The sequence below is a fragment of the Nematolebias whitei genome, chromosome 3 (assembly GCF_014905685.2).
Source record: "Nematolebias whitei isolate Nwh7 chromosome 3, NemWhi1, whole genome shotgun sequence".
Lineage (NCBI taxonomy): Eukaryota > Metazoa > Chordata > Actinopteri > Cyprinodontiformes > Rivulidae > Nematolebias > Nematolebias whitei.
The window spans coordinates 60,832,983-60,856,662 of NC_056500.1; the positions used below are offsets into that span (position 1 = coordinate 60,832,983).

Consider the following 23,680-nt stretch of genomic DNA (forward strand, 5'->3'; position numbering starts at 1 on the left):
CATGCATGTTAGGCTGATTGGTAACTCTAAATTGTCCCTAGGTGTGAGTGAGAGAGTGAATGGTTGTTTGTCTCGTTTGTCTCTATGTGGCCCTGTGATGGACTTGCGACCCGTCCAGGGTGTACCCCGCCCCTCGCACAGTGATTGCTGGACATGGGCACCAGCGACCCCCATGACCCAAAATGGAATAAGCGGGTAAAGAAAATGGATGGATGGATGCTCGTGAGGTACTCCATTAGAGCATGACATCTCTTCCACAACATCGTGTGACAAAGCCTTCACGGTGTTCTTCTTTTAATACGTTTAGTGATGGCTAGTAAATAGCTTAAGGGAGCACTACCGCCACCAGGTGGTAAGACGAATTGGATTCTGGTCCCCGCCTACAGCCCGGGTCCAGAAGTGTAAATGGAAACGCAACGACACACGAGCCAATCTGAGCTGACACGAACTTACCCGATCCTATTCTGTCTGACCATTTTTTAATAACCTTTGAGTTTACATTAAATGACTACACAGTCACTGAGAGTACATTTCATCTTAGCAGGTGCTTATCAGAAAATGCTGTAACCAAATTTAAACAATCTCTTTCATCAATGTTTTCCTCTATCTTGCAGAGTAATGCATCAGAGAACAGTGACTTAGATCATCTAGTTGATCATCTTACAACTTCAATGCAAACTTCACTTGATAAAATTGCTCCACTGAAAAAGAAAGTAATCAATCAGAGAAAACTGGCTCCTTGGTTCAATTCTGAGTTACGTACTTTAAAGCAGGCATCTAGAAACCAGGAGAGAAAATGGCGCTCTACTAATTGGGGAGTGGTGGCGCAGAGGTTAGAGAGGTGGGCTTGTGATCCGAAGATCGCCGGTTCACGCCCCGGCCCCGACAACATCAAAAATTGTGGGTGGGGTAGGTGAAACACCCACACTTGCCCCCACCCTCATTCGCCCCACTCTGGGCCCATGAGCAAGGCCCTTAACCCCCACCATGTGCTCCCTAAAAAAACAGGTCTCTCTTGAAAATGAGTTCTCGTGGCTCAATGAGACTAACCTGGATAAATAAAGGCTAAATGAAAAAAAAAAAATGTTGAAGAATTTTATTTAACTTGGAAAGATAGTCTGCTAACATATAAAAAAGGTCTCTGTAAAGCTAGAACTTTATATAACTCATCTTTAATCGGGGAGAATAAAAATAACCCTAGGTTTCTGTTTAGTAATATTGCTAGACTAATTAAAAGTCTCATTTCTGTTGAACCATGTATCTCTACAACTATAAGTAGTGATGACTTCATGAGATTCTTTATAAATAAAATTATTTCAATTAGAGAAAAAATTCAAACCATCCTTGCTTCTACTATCTGTCAAATGAGACAACTTTAAAAATTTCATTAGAGCCTGATTTATGTTTGGACAGTTTTTGTCCTGTTGAGCTCTCTGAATTGTCAAAAATAATAACCTCATCCAAACCATCCACATGTCTGCTAGATCCCATCCCAACCAGACTGTTTAAAGAGGAATTTCCCCTAATTAATGTCCACATTTCGGATCTACAAAGTACTTAATTTGTCTTTAATGAATGGTTATGTACCACAGCACTTTAAGGTTGCTGTAATTAAACCTTTACTTAAGAAGTCTGACCTTGATTCAGAAATTCTGGCCAACTATAGACCTATATCTAACCTAACTTTCATCTAAAAAATTCTAGAGAAAATAGTTGCAGGTCAGTTGAGTGAACATCTACAAAGAAATACTCTGTTTGAAGAGTTTCAGTCAGGGTTCTAGAATTTTCTAGAATTGCGCCGCTCAAGGTGGCTGCATGTTGGAGCAGCTCTGTTACTTTCATTCTGAGATTTTGCTTTTGGAAAGTTTAATTCCTCTTTTTCTGGATGTAAGTCACATTTTTTGGATGATTGTTTTCTCTGGTATCGAATGCTGTGCAGCTGGAAGGATTTTACTGAAACTTTTTTTAGTTTTGGACATTTGTTATGATGCGTAACCATGACAACAAGGCAATTTTCTACAACAACAGCAGCTGATTAACATCTCAAAAGCTCAAATAATATCTCAACTATGGCCCCAACTCTCAAATGAGTTGAAAAGGATGTTCTATGGACGCATTCTCATCTACCTGCCAGCTGTGCTCGAGTGCCTGACCACTGAGATTCTGGAACTAGCAGGAAACACGGCTCATGACAGCGGAAGAACAGGATCGTCCTTCAGCACCTACAGTTGGCTGTCCGCAGCAAGGAGGAGCTCGGCAGACTTATGGGAGGAGTGGCCATCGCTCTGGGAGGAGTTCTGCCCAGCATTCAAGCGGTCCTACAGTCCAGGGGAACCAAGAGGCCAGCCGAGTCTGGGTGGACGGATCGGACGGCATCTGCAGCCAGTTTCTTAGGATCCACTGTGAGATGGACCTTTACAAGTGATCCTTCCTGCCTACAGCATCTATAACATCTCTTAATGAAATGAGGATAACGAGTTACAACAACAAAATAATTTCCCTCTGGGATTAATAAAGTATTTTTAAATCTAATTGAATTGTTTAGAGCTCATCATAGCACAGAAACAGCACTAGTAAAAGTCACTAATGATATTCTCATGGCCTCAGACAATGGACTTGTGTCTATACTGGTCCTGTTAGACCTCAGTGCTGCATTTGATACATTTGATCACAATATTTTACTACAGAGGCTTGAATATGATATTGGGATTACAGGAACAGCTCTAAAATGGTTTAAATCATATCTATCTGATAGATTCCAGTTTGTAAATGTAAATAATAAATCTTCATATACTAAAGTTAGTCATGGAGTTCCTCAGGGCTCAGTGCTTGGGCCAATACTCTTTACTTTATATACGTTTCCATTAGGTAAAATTATTAAACAGCATGGGATAAATTTTCATTGTTATGCTGATGACACACAATTATATGTGTCCATTAAACCCAATGAATCCAATCAGCTACTTAGACTACAAGCATGTCTTAAAGACATAAAAACCTGGATGACACTTAACTTTCTCCTTTTGAACACAGACAAAACTGAGGTTTTGGGTTTTGGACCTGAGCACCTTAGGAATTAATTTTTCAGTCTTTCTCCCTCCTTAGATGGCATTAATCTGGCCTCCAGTTCTAATTACGGATGGGGCCGATCCGATCCAGTATCGGTATCGGCCTCCGATACCAGCATAATTTACATATCGGATTTTTCCGATCCACGTGCTGATATTTCATATCCATGATGCATGTCTGTGGTTGCGCCGCACGTTGGCTTCAAACTATGGAATGGATTTCCTGAGCGGCAGCTTGTCTCATGAACCCAGAGTAATAAGACCCGCCTCACATTTAGGAAATCCAGTTCATAGTTTGCAGCCAGCTACAACGTAAAGACTGAGTTAGCAGCACTGTTGCTAACAGCTAACAAACTTTTCATCGAAACATGTCCGCTGTGTGGAAGTATTTTACACTAGAAACACCACAAAACAAGACAACAACGTGCAATATCTGCAGAGCCATAGCGCCACATTAAACTGCGATAAAGTTAGTTTTACGTTGGACATTAGAGCTCCGTGTCTTCAGCGGGGCAATACTCTCGCTGAACCCGAAAGAGGCGAATCGACCCCGCCCAGCCGCGTCCAATCTGCCCCGCTCAATCTGCCCGTCTCTGAGGAGGGACAGACTGAGCGCGGCTGCCCCAAATCAGGCTGCTTGCTGTGGATTGAACAAGAAGAAGACATTGCTGAAGCCCTGGAGCTCAAATGTTTACAGAGAAGTTGCTAAACTTCATCCTAATTAATGACCAACCACTATCAGTTGTAGAAAACTAAGGATTTCACAGCTTGATACTTGCAGCCAAGATATACAGGTCCTTCTCAAAAAAATAGCATATTGTGATAAAGGTCATTATTTTCCATAATGTAATGATAAAAATGAAACTTTCAAATATTTCAGATTCATTGCACACCAACTGAAATATTTCAGGTCTTTTATTGTTTTAATACTGATGATTATGCCATACAGCTCATGAAAACCCAAAATGCCTGTCCCAAAAAATTTGCATATTTCATCCCACCAATGAAAGACAAGTGTTTTTAATACAAAAAACGCCAACCTTCAAATAATCATGTTCAGTTATGCACTCAATACTTGGTCAGGAATCCTTTTGCATGAATGACTGCTTCAATGCGGCGTGGCATGGAGGCAATCAGCCTGTGGCACTGCTGAGGTGTTATGGAGGTCCAGGATGCTTCGATAGCGGCCTTAAGCTCATCCAGAGTGTTGGGTCTTGCATCTCTCAACTTTCTCTTCACAATATCCCACAGGTTCTCTATGGGGTTCAGGTCAGGAGAGTTGGCAGGCCAATTGAGCACAGTAATACCATGGTCAGTAAACCATTTACCAGTGGTTTTGGCACTGTGAGCAGGTGCCAGGTCGTGCTGAAAAATGAAATCTTCATCTCCATAAAGCTTTTCAGCAGATGGAAGCATGAAGTGCTCCAAAATCTCCTGATAGCTAGCTGCATTGCCCCTGCGCTTGATAAAACACAGTGGACCAACACCAGCAGATGACATGGCACCCCAGTGACTGTGGAAACTTGACACTGGACCTCAAGCAATGTGAATTCTGTGTCTCCTCTCTTCCTCCAGACTCTGGGACCTTGATTTCCAAAGGAAATGCAAAATTTACTGTAATCAGAGAACATAACTTTGGACCACTCAGCAGCAGTCCCAGGCGAGATGCTTCTGACGCAGTCTCTTGTTCAAGATTGGCTTGACCTGGGGAATGCGGCACCTGTAGCCCATTTCCTGCACATGCCTGTGCATGGTGGCTCTGGATGTTTCTACTCCAGATTCAGTCCACTGCTTTCGCAGGTCCCCCAAGGTCTGGAATCGGCCCTTCTCCACAATCCTACTCAGGGTCCGGTCACCTCTTCTCGTTGTGCAGCGTTTTCTGCCACACTTTTCCCTTCCCACAGACTTCCCACTGAGGTGCCTTGATACAGCACTCTGGGAACAGCCTATTCGTTCAGCAATTTCTTTCTGTGTCTTACCCTCTTGCTTGAGGGTGTCAATGATGGCCTTCTGGACAGCAGTCAGGTCGGCAGTCTTACCCATGATTGCGGTTTTGAGTAATGAACAAGGCTGGGAGTTTTTAAAAGCCTCAGGAATCTTTTGCAGGTGTTTAGAGTTACGTCGTTGATTCAGATGGTTAGGTTAATAGCCTGTTTAGAGAACCTTTTCATGATATGCTAATTTTTTGAGACAGTCATTTTGTGTTTTCATGAGCTGTATGCCATAATCATCAGTATTAAAATAATAAAAGACCTGAAATATTTCAGTTGGTGTGAAATGAATCTGAAATATATGAAAGTTTCATTTTTATCATTACATTGTGGAAAATAATGACCTTTAACACAATATGCTAATTTTTGGGAGAAGGACCTGTAGTTTACCATCTAGGAGATATTTATCAGTACAACAGTAGACAATCATAAAAAAACATGATTTGAAAAATATATTAAAAACAAAAAACAGATACATTATAAAGTGATGTAAAATACTAAAAACAGGAACATGTCTGTTGGTTTATGCCATGAACTTAGCAGGTGTTTGAAGCCATTTAACATTTTAATTAATTTAATTCATTTATTCATTCATTCATTTAAAAGAAACAAAATAAAAAAAAAATCATCAAAAAGAAGACATTGAATGAAAAGAGTGCAGAAAGAAAAAAGAAATCTTATATCTGCCCCTTATTTGAAAAAATATAAAATAACTTTAAACAATCACTTAAATTAATCACTTTAATATCCACTTTAAAGCTAGGAATAAAAATAAACATGTTCTATTTCGTATAAGCTTTGCCCTTTAAGGCTGTCGCTGATGGGTTTATCCCGTTATGCGAAGCATTACACTGAAAAATTTAGTCCACGCCCACCTGCTGTGTGGGCCCCACCCAGTCCGTATAAATTACGTTGAGTGGGTAATCGGCTCCCATTTTTCTTGAGCGAGTAAGTGCTGAGGAGTATTTCTCAGTGACAGGTCGCTACACGCTGGACAACGTCATCTTATTTGTAATTTTCCTCTTATAGCCGACCCTCGGAGCAAATCGGATGGTTTCTCCGGGACAGGCAGCATCAGCAGCGCCCCCCGTGGCTCATTCCCTCCTGGAGAGCGTAGTGTCGGTAGAGGGGGACTGAGCGAATGCTCACCTCATCCCACCTCGTTTCGCATCGGCAATCACACCGCTCCCGGCCGACGGCACCCTCTGGGGTTGCCCGCGTAACCTAGGACTGGCTGACATGAAGGGACCTTTTTTACGTCCCGCGCCTTTCCCGCCAGTTCGGATGATCCGGCTGGAGGGTTCTTTTTCTAGGCTCCTTTCCGGCTCACCGTCCTGACCCCATCTGGCCTCGTTTTTCCCAACAGGACGTCCTACGGGACGAGGCCACACCCAGCTTTCCTGATAGATTGGGGGGCTGGTCTCCACAGCCCGCGCCCATCACCAGAGCAGAGGGGTTTTCACCAAGCGGTTTTTTCCCTCAGTGCCCCCTGGAGCCGAGCCTGACAGAGGCTTCATCGTTTGTCCCGCGCCTCCAGTTAGCGTAACCCAGACGGTGATACTGATCTCCGACTGAGCTCACCAGCATACATTCCAGACGGCCGCAGCGAACAACAAGTTACGCTGTTGGCGTACATGTTCAGATGCGGAAGGGGACAAACGCTCCGTCTGCAGGGCAGCTGACGTCATCCCAAAGTGCCTCTTTGCTGTCTGCCGGCCCGCACTGCAGCCGGAGGACGGAGTTTTCAGCGTTTCCCTGAGACTGCCAACAGATGGGGCTCTAGGATAACAAATCGCAGCGCAAATGACGGTTTTGGCAGAGAATGTGTGTAGGTGACACAAGTTTGGAGTAAAACATCATTTTATGATGAAAGTGTCTATTTTTAACCTGTCTGTCAGCTCAGATGATCTGACAGTGGCTCTCTCTCACACCCTCCACACGAAATGAGCCAGTGGCAAGACGATTCCACGGCCATCTAGCTGAGCTTCAGCCCCGTCTGCCAGAGAACGGCCCTCTTCATCCCAGCAACAGAGTGTCCAACGTTTTTCCAGAGATCCCCAGCAGACGGCGCCCTGGGCCAACGAATCCGAGAGCTCATGGGAGAAAAGATTAAAAATGATGGTCTACGGAGGGTGTGTGTAAATATGACACAAATGTTGAATAAAACATCATTCAATGATCAAGTGTCTGTTTCTAGCCATTCTGTAAGCTCGAATGGACTCACAGCGGCTGCGCACACATCCTCCACACATAACGAGATGGTGTCTTTAATAAGGGTTTTTTAAACTCACCGTTGCTCCAAGACATGACAAGACGCTCACACGTCACAATGGTAATCGAAATAACTCGTTGTCAACCCGAGCTGCACGATCCTCACCCAAGCGGTGTCAAATGCGCACTCACGCGACGCAAACAGCCTTCACCCAAATGGCGTTGCGTTGATGATGGTGCACACACAGCTCCCCGGCGCTCAACGGCTCACATCGGCATAAAAGTGGGACTGCAGGTCAGGTCCGGTGAAGGCCCTCGTTCTCAGCAAGAGCGACACACGCCTCACCGAAGCAAATGCGTGCCGCCGCGGTGCGGGCAGATTTCACCCACCACGTCTCAGCGATTGGCCGCTCACGGCAGCATAAGTGTGAGACAGCTGAGCAAACCTAGTGACGAGTCTCGCCTCCAGCGAGAGCGGCGCGCATCCCACCAGAGAAAACATGTGCTCCTGCGGGGTTCGCAGCCTTCATTCAAACAGCACGACGTAGATGCAGTCGTGCTCTCCGCTTCTCAGCGTTCGCCCGCTCATGGCGGCATAGATGCGAGATCTCAAAGCGAACCCAGCGCAGGACACCGCACGCAGCAGGAGCGACATGCGTTTTACCACAGTGATGTCAAACGCACGGCGTCATCAGCTATCACACGCTTCGCCTCAACACACACCGGCCCACCTGGACATGAAGGTTGGTCCGCGGTCCGAACGCAGCACACAGGTGCGTTCAGAGCCCTTTCGAGGAAGCCTCACCTTGGGTCACGCGAAAACATTCCCGCGACACATGACGGCGGTTGAGGCGGCGGACTGGATGACATCCGTACAAAACATGATGAATCACTTAAACACATGTCCACTCCACGAACGTTATGCGGAGTGGCTAAAAACATGCTCGCCAGACAGATGGATGGCCAGGTTGTTATGCAAAGGTTACACGTTGCAATTTGCAACCCGACCCCCTCTGTTCGGAGGAATTTTAGAGACGGTCCTGTCATCACCAGACAAAATCTCATCCCTAAATGCAGAAGTCCAAGAGCTTCTGATAAAAGAAGTAATCTCCAGAGTTCCCAACGGAGAGGAAAACACAGGGCTTTACTCACGTTACTTCCTGGTTCCCAAACGGACCGGAGGAACGAGACCCATTTTGGATCTGTGAGTTCTCAACAAGGTGATCATGGACAGACCGTTTCACATGTTGACAACCAGACAGCTGTTGGACAACATCCAGAGAAACGACTGGTTTGTTTCCGTCGACCTGAAAGATGCTTATTTTCACATACCGATCATCCCAAAACACAGGAAATTCCTGCATTTCTCCTTTCAAGGGATGAAGTATCAGTACAACAGGCTGCCATTCGGTTATTCTCTCGTGCCTCGTACCTTCTCAAAGTGTGTGGAGACAGCCCTGCATCCGTTACACAGAGCAGGGATGAGAGTTTTGTTTTACCTGGACGACCTGCTGCTACTGTCACGCTCCAGACAGGAAGCAGTGATGCAGGCTCAGGTGTTGACATCACACATGTTAAATCTGGGTTTTGCCATAAATTGGAAGAAAAGCTCGATTTTCCCGACCCAGACAACTGTTTATCTGGGAGTGGAGCTAAACTCAACCACCATGAGGGCTCATTTATCACAAACGAGAATCGACACTATGGAAGACCAGCTCTGCCACGTAAGACCTGGCAGAGTAGTAACAGCTGTTTCCATCATGAAGCTGTTAGGAACGATGTCATCAGCTCACACAGTGGTCCCACTGGGTTTATTACACATGAGACGCCTCCAGAGGTGGTTTACGCATCTGTGTGTGGACCCAGTAAAACAAACGAGACAGATGATCACTGTTCCTCCCTCAGTGAGGGCAGACCTCCGACACTGGGGAAACACCCTTGTTCTGTCGGAGGGAGTCCCCGTCAGCAGACCCACATCACACATGCCAGTCTTCACAGAACGTTGCTGTCAGGCGGGGGGGGGGGGACATGCCTATCTCAAGCAGTAGGGGGCGCTTTGGCCCCATCACACATCAGCCCACATAAATGTTTTGGAGTGTCACACGGTGCTGAACGTGATTCAACATTTTGCTCCTGTGCTGCAGAATCAGCACGTTTTGATTCACACAGACAACAAGGGGACTGCTGCATACATAAACCGGCAGGGGTGTGTGCGCTCAGCCCAGATGTTACACATTGCGCGAAAGCTACTGTGTTGGGCTCACCAAAATCTGCTCTCTATCAGAGCAGTTTATATACCCGGTGTTCTGAACAAAGGGGCAGATGTGATGTCCAGGGGCGGTCCACGTCACGGGGACTGGACTCTCAATCCAGACCTGATGACTCAGACGTGGCAGAAATTTGGCAAAGCAGCTGTGGACCTATTTGCGACATGAGAAAACGCTCAGTGTCAACTATGGTTTTCTCTGAGCCCGCGAGATGAACCACCGCTGGGAGTGGATGCGTTTGCCCACAGCCCATGGCCCAAAACGCTTCTGTACGCGTTTCCTCCACCTCCTCTGAATTTACGGTTCCTGAACCGAGTTCAGGATGTCCCCTGATGTACACGTGACATTGCAAAGGTGTGTCAACCAAGACAGCCCCACAACATCCAGAGCCTTAAGGGAATCAGAGTGAATCTCATCCACGCCTCAGAGCTTTTTAACTACCTCGGCAACCGCAGCCACAGTTATGGATGGATCAACCCAAAAGTCCCCCGACTCAGATTCCTCCATGGAAGACATGCTGGTGGGATTGAGAAGGTCCGAGAAGTATTCCTTCCACCTCCCGACGACATCACTGGTTGATGTCAACGGCAGCCCACCTTCACTGAATACAGTGTTAGTAAAGTGCTGCTTTCCCCTCCTCAGCCGTCTGATGGTTTGCCAGAATCTCCTCGGAGCCAACCGAGAGTCTCTATCCAAGGTATAACCAAACTCCTCCCACATTCGAGCTTTTGCCTCAGAAACAGCCAAGGCTGCGGACCGCTTGGCCCTCCGGTACTCCTCAGCTGCAACATGGTCCACTTAGACTCAATGTCCCCCATCTCAGCTGGGATGCGGTTAAAGCTCTCCCAGAGGTGCGAGTTGAAGGTTGAGTGGTTAGAGCAGTCATCCTCCAATGCAAGAGTTGGGGGTTCAAATCCACCAGCAGTCACGTCAAAGTGTCCTTGGGCAAGACACTGAACCCCTCGATGCCTCCGATGTATGTCCCATCGGTGTATGAATGTGATAAAGCACTGATTAGTCTCTAGGATGATTTGTTCAATTAGCTTTGTAGAGATCTAGTAGAGTGCTGTATGAATAGATAAATGAGGACACAGATTGTAGTGTAAAGCACTTTGAGTATCTTGATCAGATAGAAAGGTGCTATATAAGTACAGTCCATTTAGCATTTACCATTTACTGGGTCTGGCCGGCATCTTCCCTCGCCATCTGATCCAACTCATTGCCAGGTGGTGATCAGTTGACAGCTTAGCTCCTCTCTTCACCTGAGTGGCCAAAACAAATGGCCACAAATCAGATGACATGATTATGAAGTCTATCATCGATCTATGACCTAGGGCGTCCTGGTGCCAAGTGCACATATGGACACCCTTATGTTCATGATATTTCATGATATGATAACATGATATTTGTGATGGACAAACTATGACTAGTACAGAAGTCCAATAACAGAACACCCCTCAGGTTCAGATCAGAGAGACCGTCCCTCCCAATCACGCACCTCCAGGTCACACTGTCATTACCCACGTGGGCATTGAAGTCCCCCAGCAGAATAAAGGAGTCCCCAGCTGGTGCACCTTCCAACATCCCTGCTAAGGACTCCAAGAAGGCCGGATACTCTGAACTGTCGTTCGGTGCATAAGCACAGACAACAGTCAGAGCCCATCCCCCCACCCGAAGGCGAAGGGAAGCCACCCTCTCATCTACCGGGGAAAACTCCAACACACAGGCACCAAGTCGGGGGACTACAAGTAGATCCACACAAGCTTGACACCTCTCACCATGGGCAACTCCAGAGTGGAATAAGGTCCAGCCCCCCTCAAAGAGATCGGTCCAGGGCCCATGCTGTGTGTTGAGGTGAGCCCAACTATATCTAGTCGATACCTCTCAACCTCGCGCACAAGCTCAGGCTCCTTCCCCACGAGAGAGGTCACATTCCATGTCCCAAGAGCCAGCTTTGGTAAGCCACGGTCAGAGCAAGGTGCCTTCGGCTACTGCCCATAGCATCATGCACCTGACTTTTATGGCCCTTCCTGCAGGTGGTGGGTCCACAGGAAGGCAAACCCATGCTGCTCCTTCGGGCTGAACCTGACCGGGCCCCATGGGTAGAGACCCGATCACCAGGCGCTCGCCGATGAGCCCTTCCCCAAGCCGTGGCTCCAGGGTGGGGCCCCAGTAACCCACATCCAGGCAAGGGACACACAGTTCCTTGCTGTGTCATGTCCATAAAAATCGTCTGAATCGCTCTTTGTCTTGCCTGTCACGTAGGAACAATCTGCCTTGGGAGACCCTATCAATTATACAATTAGGCAGTTATAATTGCCTCCGACAGCATAGCTCCTAGGATCATGCAGGTGCACAAACTCCTCCACCACAATAAGGTGGCGATTCAAGGAGGAGTATATACTTATATATATATATAAATTATCTTGGGTAGACGGTACAAATTGTGTGACCAGATGAGGACGAATGAACACAGCAACATGATCAGCAGCATGAGATCAGCATCATGAATAATTATTATAATCTTATTTTAATCATCTCAACATCTTATTTTCAAGATGTCTTATTTATCTTATTTTCAGATGTCAAGATATCTTATAATCAACATCTTATTTTAAAGAACTACTTCAGTAGCCTTTTAAGGAGGAGCTTTTTTATAAGACTAGAGCATGCTCATCATAAAGTCTGAAGAACTTTTTGACATGAAGATAATTATTAATTATTTAATGTAATAAAATCAATTAGAAAGTCTTGTCTTTGACTTAAAATTTCCATTTTAAGTTTATTATTTTAGCATTTGAAACTGAAGCAGGATAAGAAAAAACAAAGAAACAGTGGATCACAACTTTTTCCACTTCATTTTGAGTTTTTTTTCCTTGAATTTCTTTCACTCTCGCACGCAGCTCATTCACACTCGTGCGCAGGTCATACGTGCACGTGCGTGGTCATTCAGTCTCTTGTGCGAGTCATATATTTGCGCACGCGTGTCATCCGGTCACGCGCGCATGTCATATGGTCTCGTGCGCAGGTCTGTACGTCCTTCTTTTGTCCAGTATGGCTAGTCATACCTCCCAGCCTGGGCAGGAGTGTGTGAGCGAGCTGGTGCGTGTGCTGCAGCTGGAACATAGACTGGATACGCCAGCCAAGGGCAACGTCTCCTCTCATTGTATTTTTAATAAATAATCAAAATAAAAATGTGCAATGACTTTGGAATTTTAGGGGTGGAGATTTGAGTTTCTGGATCCAAGCAAACAGTTGCCGGAACACACCCAGTCAAACTGAGAGAGTTCCCGAATCTTGTTCCGGCAGGATCCAGCTCAAATTAACCCCTGGTGAGCACTGTCCAGAGCCCCCTAAGTCATAGTCCTTATAAGAGGTAGAACAATGTTTATCAGCCGGCTCGGTTGAGCTCTGACACAGTCCACGTCCTTGGGGAGTGGAGCAGGTAGGGGTGGGGGGAGCAGAGTGTCTTATTTCCATAACATCCAGGAGAAATTGAAATAATCAGCCTTCCAAGGCCAGCATCGGGGGAGACAGATTCAGATATCGACATTTGTTTTGGGTCAGGCCGAGCTCTGTTAATTTCTGTCTGCCTTTAGAGTCTCACTAGTACATCTCATGGCGACTCCAAACAGCCAAGTTGTGATTATATACACAGAGTCCAGCTTCCATATTCTCCAAGAACTATTCCTTTCTGCCAGCGAGGTTTGCTCGCACAACATCTGAGTCTGAGTGTTGACCACACGGCACATTCCTTCCATGCCAGGTAGCTTAACAATGGCCAGAACAGCTGCTGACGGTTTCCGAATTTGTCGACAAGCCAGGTAACCACCAACTCCAAAAAGCAGAAACCCTGTTATCATAAATCCAATTATGTACACGTCTTCAGCATCCTCGACCAACAATATAGAGAGATAAATAATCTTCCACTTCCCCCAGGAATCCATTGTATTTCCAGCTGCTAGTGTTCTGTCAGAGCAGGAGGGCTCTCCTTTGCCCTGTCTTCTTGTTGAGAAAATTTGATCAATTGCGCTGAGAGACCAGCTGACCAGATCCATAGATTACAATTCGGAAGATAAGCTGAAAGAGACTCTGAAAAAGGTTCACAGGACAAAGAGCAAAGCAGGGACAGAGAAGGAGGGAAAAGTGTCTGCCTTTGCCGAAGGCAAGCAAGAAAATATCAGAGTCAGAGTCAGAGATTCTTTATTGTCATTCGCACCTCATGTGGTACATGTGGTGGAGCGAAATTATGTACACAAGGTCCCAGTTACATCCAACAATAAAATGTAAAAGAAAACCAGTAATAACATCTAAGGTATGAACTAAGAAAAACATCAACTAAATATACACTAAGCACTCATAACATAAAACATTGAACATCAGCACAAACATGAACATGAGTCTGTGTGAGCGGATGTGCACGCATGAACACATCAACACTGAAACAGATCACCAGCAACATGAAACAGATCAGCAGCAACATGATGTGATTTTTCACAGTGATTATTCTAGTTAGAGATTCATGAGTCTAACAGCCTCAGGGTAGAAGCTGTTCTTCAGTCTAGTGGTTCTACACTTAATGCTCCTTAACCTCCTTCCTGAGGGGAGTGGGGCAAAAAGTGTGTGTGCTGGGTGAGTGGGGTCCTTCATGATGCAGGTGGCCCTCTTCCTATATATATAAATATATAATATATATTATATATATATATATATATATATATAATATATAAATGTATAAATTAAGGAGCAAATGAATGATTTTGTACCATAAGAAAAAAAAAACTTTCTCAAGATGTTTGAGGGGTTTTAATTGATAAGACTGAGATGAATGCATATGGGGTCACTCCTAAAAATTGTCTCCCACCATGGGCGTGAACGCTGCTAAGTGATAAAAACACAATTCCACAGTTGGGTAGGTAAAACCAGCACATAAAAATCATGTGTCGGTCAAAAAGGAATATTCTATCCTTCCATTTTAAAAATACAAGGGAGATATTTAACAGCAGAAGGAGATTATATTGTTCAGTCCGCCACATTTTCCAGGTGACTATCGGTAAATGTTACAAAGTTTGTGGTCTGAAGATGAAAACACTGATGGGATTATTGTCTGCAGAATAATCTGTACTGTAGATTTTAATAGTAAATTATTTTATAATTATCAGTTTTAATAAATGTTAAATGGAGACAAAGTATAATAAACTATTTGTGAAGGCTTGAATCATCACCCAACACATGTAAATGGTAAATGGACTGTACTTATATAGCGCCTTTCTATCTGATCAAGATACTCAAAGCGCTGTATTTACAACACAATCTGTGTCCTCATTTTTTTTTAATTTTTTTTTTACCCATTTACCCATTCATACAGCACTCTACTAGATCTCTACAAAGCCAATTGAACAAATCGTTCTTAAGAGACTAATCAGTGCTTTATCACATTCATACACCGATTGGACACACATCGGAGGCGATGAGGGGTTCAGTGTCTTGCTCATGGACACTTTCGCATGTGACTGCTGGTGGATTTGAACCCCCAACTCTTGCATTGGCGGACAACTGCTCTAACCACTCAGCCACAGCCGCCCCTACATGTGAAAGGGTTGTTCTGAATAAAGAGCTAACATGAACACCTTTTATTTGATGTTTTGAACAGAGTAATAGGCAGCAGCTCACACATTTATCTAATACATTTCCATCTGCACACAAAAAAAAAAGATTAGTCAAAAGCAGCTTAATGTGTCTTAGTGAGGTATTGCGGCCACCATGTGTCACCACAACAGATTTAATGCACACAAGCAATGAGTCTAAAACTAGAATAATTGAACCCCATTTTAAATGTAAATATCCTCAAATTTGTTGTTTCATTGACGATGATGGAGACTGGTGTCTGGAGACAAGCTGACAAAAGATGTCATGAACAAGGTGACCTCTGACCTCTGAGTGTAACATGACTAGCTGCAACTTTTGAGATTCTGCAAATGGGAACAAGAGCTAAAGAAAAGTTTCAAATGTAATGTGGCTTCAGTTATCGTTGTATTGTAAATGACAGTTTTTTGTCTACTCGGTTACTGTCATAGCAAAAGTTTAATCACAGTTGATACATGTCAGCACCATTAATACAATTAATTTAATAGCAAATAATTAGTCTAATTGTAGTCTTATAAGGTAGAGGAAGAACTCTGAGGAATGTCTGAAGAAAACTTATGCAAAAACAAATGACCTAAAGCAGCAAAAGTATGAATGCAAATGGGATAATTGTCACAGTTTTAGTACAAATTTTTATCTACATTAAACATTTTCTTGGGGGAAGTATTTACACAGCTGTGTTCAAGTCTGTAATCCATCATAAAAAGGGAGAATCCTAACGCCATGGGTAAAATCGTTCAATCTGTCAATAGAGTTTTTTAAATTTCACAAGGATGATCTCATGAAAAAGAAACCATCCCAGTGCTCCGTATCACCCAGAATAAATTTGCAACAATTTGATCATAAAGAGGGAATAGCAGAAAACAGAAGCACAAGAAGGCAAAAAATAATGTGACACAGAACAGCTGTGTGTTGGGCACAAGAAATAGAACCAAATTGACAACATTGTAAATGTTTTTTTTAAATGTCCAGAGGACCAGATTTAACTTTTTTAGATTTTTCTACCTGGATTATTGAGCATGCATCAGGATATTGTAAATATGGATAATGAAAACGGTCCAAGCCAAGCAAATCCTCCTGCATCTGAGGCAAAGTTGGCATTAACTGAGCTGTATAGACAATAATGAACAAGGCTCACCTTCCTGTGTTCCTGAAGATTCAGTGAGGAGGAGCATTTCCTGTTGCAAATGGTGCATGTAAGTTTCCTTCTTGCGCTCCCTAAGAAATGAGAAAAGAATGCAACATAAAAACTCTTATTTACAATGCAAAGAAAACAAATATGAACATTTCAGAAGACGCTTCTAAAAAAGTTAAATCTGCTCCTCTGGACATTCAAAAAAAAAAAAAAAAAGCAAAACAACAAAAAAAAAATGTAGAAATGTTTCAGCTTTCATCCAAAAGACTTCCACAGTCTGAGGTGCTGTATTCAGCTCAGTCTTATAAATAGCAACTTCTCAGAGTGGATCAACCAGTTTGCTGCTGACAACCAAAACCAGCTGCTCTCATGATCAAGAAGGACCATCATCCTAACGATGGATCATTAGCACCCTGATGACTGTTTACTATTCACAGGGGGCTGAGTGATACTAGCAATAACAACATTGTAAGAGGGGGACAGTTGAACACGGAGGCCTCCACCCCTGTTTAATGATGAACGATTTCTTTTCACAAAGATGGCCTCCTTTACGCCTCTCTAAAACCATCGTTCCTCTCTATCCAGGATGTGAACATCTTCATCCCTGAAAGAGTGACCGCTGGCTTGGAGATGAGTGTAGACCGCAGAGTCCTGGCCTGATAATGTTGCTCTTCTGTGCTGGGCCATAATTTTGGCCAGTGGCTGTTTAGTTTCCCGATGTAAGACTGATCATAGCCCTCCAGACAATGAACAGCATATACAATATTACTCTGTTTGTGCCGGGGGACTGGATCTTTGGGATGAGCCAGTCTTTGTTGTAATGCATTTTGGGGTTTAAAAGCCACTGGGACATTGTGTTTAGAAAATAAACATCTCAGTTTCTCTGATACTCCCGCAACATACGGAATGACCACTGGTCTGGGTTCCTCCTTTTCACATGATGGCTGACTGGAGTCCTGTCAACACCATCACAATTCCAATAACAACACATTCAGTGTAAAACAACACTCCAGTAGACAAATACATGACAGGGATACAGAAAAGTGGGTGAAGAATTTATCTGACAGACAGCTCACCCAGCCGGAGATAGAGATTCTTGCCAGGGGACTGAACTTTGCGGCTGCACCAAGTAGAATTCCTTTGGTGGAGATGATCACAGCCACAGAATCAGCCATCCGCAACAACAAAATTAAAGAGGGTGAAGCAGAACAACTCAGAATCAAAGTTTCAGCCTGCCTCAGCAATGCCAAACCGCCACCTTCCAACATCAGTAGATAGGAGAGGGATGCACTCACCACTCTTAGCAAGGACAAAAACATCATCATTCTCTCAGCAGACAAAGGAAGGTGCACAGTGATTTTGAACCAGAAAGACTATCATGAGAAAGTTATGACACTCCTTAGTGACTTAACCACTTATAAACCTCTGAAAAGATATCCAGGAAGTGGTTACAAGAAGAAGTTGATAGATTGTCTGAAAATTTTGGAGCAGGACAAGGCTATTGACTGTATTCTGTACCACAGACTGTACCTAGAGGAGGACACACCTAGGATGTATGGTTTACCTAAAATCCACAAACAAGGTGTACCTTTAAGACCAAATGTTAGCATGATTAACTCAGTCTCTTTCCAAATATCTGGCGTCTGTACTCATCCCTTTAGTTGGCAGCTCAGAAAACCATATGCAGAACACCATGGACTTTATGGATAAGGTGAGTGATGTCATCATGGAGACTGATGAAACAATGGTCTCTTTTGATGTCACTTCACTCTTTACGTGCATTCATGTTGATGATGCAGTAGAGGTGGTCAGTTTAAGATTAAAATCAGACACTACTCTGAGCAGCAGGACCACGCTTTCCACAGAACAACTGTGTCAACTCTTGAAACTGTGCCTGCAGTCAACCTACTTCACATATGCGGAGCAATATTATAAGCAGAAACATGGGTGTGCTATGGGGTCTCCAGTTTCTCCTATTGTTGCCAACCTGTACATGGAGGAGGTGGAAGAGAGAGCCTTGACGTCCTTTTCAGGGACACCACCAAGTCATTGGTTCAGGTATGTTGACGACACCTGGGTTAAAATTAAATCTCAGGAAGTCCAACATTTTACTGACCACATCAACTCTGTGGATAAATACAACAAGTTCACACGACAAGATGAAAAAAATGGCAGGTTGGATTTCTTGGACTGTGAGGTCTCAGTCTCTGATAGAGGACATTTGCAAACTGAGGTGTACTGCAAACCCACCCACACAGACCAGTATTTGCAGTTTGACTCCCATCACCCTTTGGAGCACAAGTTAGGAGTCATCAGGACTCTGTACCACAGAGCAGACAGCGTCCCCACTAACTCAGGAGCCAGGCAGAAGGAGAAATTCCACACAAGACAGGCTCTAGAGCAATGTGGATATCCTAACTGGGCCTTCCTGAAAGCAGAGAAGAAACCCAAACAGGACTCCAGTCAGCCATCAGGTGAAAAGGAGGAACCCAGACCAGTGGTCATTCCGTATGTTGCTGGAGCATCAGAGAAACTGAAATGTTTATTTTCTAAACACAACGTCCCAGTGGCTTTTAAACCCCAAAATACATTACGGCAAAGACTGGTTCATCCCAAAGATCCAGTCCCCTGGCACAAACAGAGTAATATTGTATATGCTGTTCAGTGTCAGGAGGGCTGTGATCCGTCTTACATCGGGGAAACTAAATAGCCACTAATCAAAATGATGGCCCAGCACAGAAGAGCAACACCATCAGGCCAGGACTCTGCGGTCTACACTCATCTCCAGGCCAGCGGTCACTCGTTCAGGGATGAAGATGTTCGCATCCTGGATAGAGAGGAACGATGGTTTGAGAGAGGAGTAAAGGAGGCCATCTTTGTGAAAAGAAATCGTCCATAATTGAACAGGGGTGGAGGCCTCCGTGTTCAACTGTCCCCCTCTTACAATGTTGTTATTGCTAGTATCACTCAGCCCCCTGTGAATAGTAAACAGCCATCAGGGTGCTAATGATCCATCGTTAGGCTGATGGCCCTTCTTGATCATGTGAGCAGCTGGTTTTGGTTGTCAGCAGCAAACTGATTGATCCACTCTGAGAAGTTGCTATTTATAAGACTGAGCTGAATACAGAACCTCAGACTGAGGAAGTCTTTTGGATGAAAGATGAAACGTTTCTACATGTTTTTGTTGTCTTGCTTTGTTTTGTTTTTTGAAAGTCCAGAGGACCAGATTTAACTTTTTTAGAATTTTCTATCTGGATTATTGAGAATACATCAGGATATTTCAGAAAACATTTTGAAGGGTATCAATGCAGGTACTTTCTGAAATTCCAACATTGTTTTGATGTATAAACTGGTCCTAAATTGGCTCAATATGGTTACTGTGATAACCATACACCTGCGTTTTTCACTCCCTGATGGCATTCATAATAAATAGGGATATGGAATCACAGGACAGAAAATAAGCTTAAAAAACAGTTATTGTATGAAAATAACAAGTCTGAAGGAATTCCTGAGCTGTAAGTGAAAAAAAACAGAAAAATAACTGATAATGAAGGTGTTTCAGTGTTTGTGACAGCACCATTAATCATCACCATAGATTCAGTGACTGCATCATTTTTAGAGCAGTGTCAATCTCCTTTTATCACCCTCTAAACATCTGTTGTGTCTGATCTACTTTTCCCCAACACACACACACACACACACACACACATACACACACACACGTTTGTTGTCCTGGCCACATTTTAGTAAAGAAATAAATTAATTTAAAAAATGATAAGAACTCAGGCTTCAGTTCTGTTATCCTGTTAGACCATACCATACCATTTTATTTATAGAGCACTTAAAACAGCGACAAGGCCAACCAAAGTGCTGTACAGGCAGAACAACTGACAACACACAAAGCAATATACAAAATGAAGTAAATCAGAATATAGACATAAAAACGATGCAGATAATAAATATGTCGACAAACCAATGTGGAGCATACAGGTTCAAAACACAGATCCTCTGGTGTTGAAAGCTACTGAATAGTAGTGGGCTTTTAAACGGGATTTGAAAACCGAGAGGGAGGGGGCCTGTCTGACAAGCAGAGGTAACTCGTTCCAAAGTCTTGGTTCTGCTACAGAGAAGGCCCTGTCACCTATGCGCTTAAGACGAGTTCCTGGAACTGTGAGGAGCAATTGGTCCGCTGACCTCAGGGAACGTGGTGGGACATACGGTTGTAGCGAATGAGAGAGATGGGGGGAGGGAGGGGGCGCGAAACTGTTCAGTGATTTGTAGACATACAAGAGTATTTTGAACTGGATTTGAAAGTGAACTGGTAACCAGTGCAGTGAGGCCAAAACTGGTGTAATATGCTCTCTTTTGCCTGTACTGGTTAAAAATCGGGCTGCTGCATTCTGGACAAGTTTTAGTCGTGCAATGGAGGTCTGACTGATACCAAACAGGAGTGAATTTCAGTAATCAAGCCTAGATGTAATGAATGCATGTATTACTGTCTCCAGGTTATTTTTGGACAATATGGGCTTCAGTTTAGACAGCCGCCTCAGCTGGAAGAAACATGATTTAACAATCATGTTTACATGACTGTTAAGTTTCAGGGAAGGGTCCATTATCACTCCCAGATTAGTGACTCTTTGTTTTCTGATGGATAGAGTAGAGAGGTCGATGCAGTGGTTTGTGATTGTGTCATTGGGAGGGAACAACATGACTTCAGACTTCTTTTCATTGAAACTTAAGAAGTTTAAAGCCATCCAGTCCCTGATGTCAGCCAGGCAGTCGAGCAGAGGTTGCAGAGGTTGAATAGAGCATGTACTATTGTGTCTTAGGGGGAAGTAAATTTGACAGTCATCGGCGTAGAAGTGAAAGGGTATGTTGTGTTTCCGGAAAATAGCACCAAGCGGCCGGAGGTATAAAGAGAATAGGAGGGGACCCAGGATGGACCCCTGCGGAACCCCCCATTTAAGCTCTGTCGCTGCAGAACTAAAATCCTTGATGGAGACACAAAAGGATCTGTCAGCGAGGTAGGATCTGAACCAATTGAGGGCTGACCCTGTGATGCCCACCCACTGCTCCAACCTAGCAATGAGGATCTCATGGTCAATCGTGTCAAAGGCGGCTGTGAGGTACAATAGGACAAGCAGCACAGAATCACTGGTATCTGTGGATATGAAGATGTCGTTAAAAACCTTCAATAAGGCAGTTTCAGTGCTGTGGAGAGGTTTAAAGCCAGATTGGAATAGCTCTAAGATGGCGTGATCCTCCAGGAAGCACTTCAACTGGGACTCAACTATTTTCTCCAGTATTTTAGAAACAAATGGGAGTCTGGAGACAGGCCAGAAGTTGGATACGACTGAGGGGTCAAGGTTTGTTTTTTTTCAGGAGATGCTGGACAGCAGCGTGTTTAAAGGATTTTGGCACCACACCAGTGGATAAACTACTGTTTACTATAGCAAGAATGGACGGACCTAGAGTAGGAAAAGCCTCCTTTAGTAGTCGAGGGGGTACCACATCAAAGGGGGAACCAGAAGGTTTCAAGCTGCACATGACCTGCTCTAGAGAAGATAGGGTGATGGGTTCAAAATGGTCAAATAGAGCTACAGCTTGAGGTGGGATGAGACAAACATCCTTATCTCCAGTTGAAACTTTTTTCACGTCCGGGGCTGTGCAAAGTTAAACTCCCTGCCCTACATCCCACCATAAATAGCTTTGAAAGTCCAATTATCTGACAAAGTGAGCCGCCCCAGAAAACACAGGTCAGCAATTACAGAGCTCAAGTAATGAAGAGATGTGTCTTAAGATTGCCAATGTTTTAACTAATCAAGGTCATGCACTGTTTCTGCAGTTCTTTGAGAGCTGATGTCGCTAGTGGGCCGATTTATTCAATACAAGGTGTTTAAAAAGTGATAAGTCGGTGAATGAAAGTATGTAAAACAAAGAAACTGTTCACAAACATCAGAGAGAAAGATGCAAAATGAAGTAAAGACAGATATTCTCACCTGTATGAACGTTGCCTTTATGTTTCTTCAGAGCATCTTTGCTTTTGAATCTTTTTCCACAGCTCTCTGCTTTGCATATGAACCTGGAATCTCCTTTACACGCTTCTTTATGTTGTTCAAAACTGTGCACATGAAAGACAGATTAAAACAATAAGAGGAAACTACATTATAAAATTAAAATTAACCAAATTGTCCAGTGAAACTATGTATTTTATGGAATAAGTACATTTGACTGTACAGTGTGTCACCTGGACTCGGAGCTGAAGGTATTGTGGCAAAGGGAGCACTGGTGAGCTTTAGAGTCGCCCGATGGGTCAAGTGACTCAGAACAATGCAAAACACTAAAGAGAGAATCAAAATAAAAACTAATCAAATTACATATTTGAATTATTAAAAAATCTGTCATTTTTTTAATATTTCAACTAAAAAATGTACATAACAAGTACATTATAATTGCAGAAAGTGTTGCAATTTGCTTGTTGAAATCTATTTTAGTCACAGCCAATAAATCATCACTCTCACCCTGAAGATTGCAATCATTTTGTTTTGTTCTGTTCTTGGTTTTAGGGGGCAGCTGTGGCTGAGTGGTTAGAGCAGTTGTACTCCAATGCGAGAGTTAGGGATTCGAATCCACCAGCAGTCCCATGTTGAAGTGTCCCTGGGCAAGAGACTGAACCCCTCATCACCTCTGATGTGTGTCCCATCAGTGTATGAATGTGATAAAGCTCTGATTAGTCTCTTTGGAATGATTTGTTCAATTAGCTTTGCAGAGATCTAGTAGAGTGCTGTATGAATGGGTAAATGAGGCACAGATTGTAGTGTAAAGCGCTTTGAGTATCTTGAAATAAGATAGAAAGGTGTTATATAAGTACAGTCCATTTGGTTTTAGGCATTTTGCTAATTGCTGTGACAGAAAAGGGGACAGAGACGGTAATCTAAGCACAGCACCATTACGTGAGTTACTCTGTGTACCATGGCAGTAAACCCTAAAGAGATGCAACATTTCAAACTGTGCACAAATTCAGCATAAGTTGCTGGGAGACCAAAGATATTTTTAAGAAGAAATATTTAAGTGTTTTTTTTTTTTTACTGAGTATTTAATTTCCCCCGTCTCTCTGTATGCTGCCAGTCTTGGCCAGGTCTCTCTTGTAAAAGAACTCTTTTGATCTCAATGGGACAAACCAGGTTAAATAAAGGTTATTATTATTATTATTATTATTATTGTTATTATTATTATTATTATTATTATTACTATAAGAAGAAGAAGCTTGTTTTTCCAGCCACAGCTCGAATGCTGTGTGAATCTGTCAGGCAGCTACAAAAAAAGCCCTAGCATTACATTTACCAATGAAGATGAGGACAA

The 23,680-nt window shown here is 43.7% G+C and overlaps 1 protein-coding gene across 1 annotated transcript in view; it reads right to left on the reverse strand.

The window, feature by feature from the left end:
* prdm5 (PR domain containing 5) overlaps nucleotides 1-23,680 on the reverse strand; it is a 143,279-nt gene that overhangs the window by 97,774 nt on the left and 21,825 nt on the right. Inside the window, exons 6-8 of the mRNA XM_037698353.1 lie at nucleotides 22,566-22,658; nucleotides 22,318-22,439; nucleotides 16,322-16,401 (exon numbers count right to left, since the gene is read on the reverse strand). Coding sequence (XP_037554281.1) covers nucleotides 16,322-16,401; nucleotides 22,318-22,439; nucleotides 22,566-22,658 — 295 coding nt within the window. The remainder of the gene's footprint in view (nucleotides 1-16,321; nucleotides 16,402-22,317; nucleotides 22,440-22,565; nucleotides 22,659-23,680) is intronic.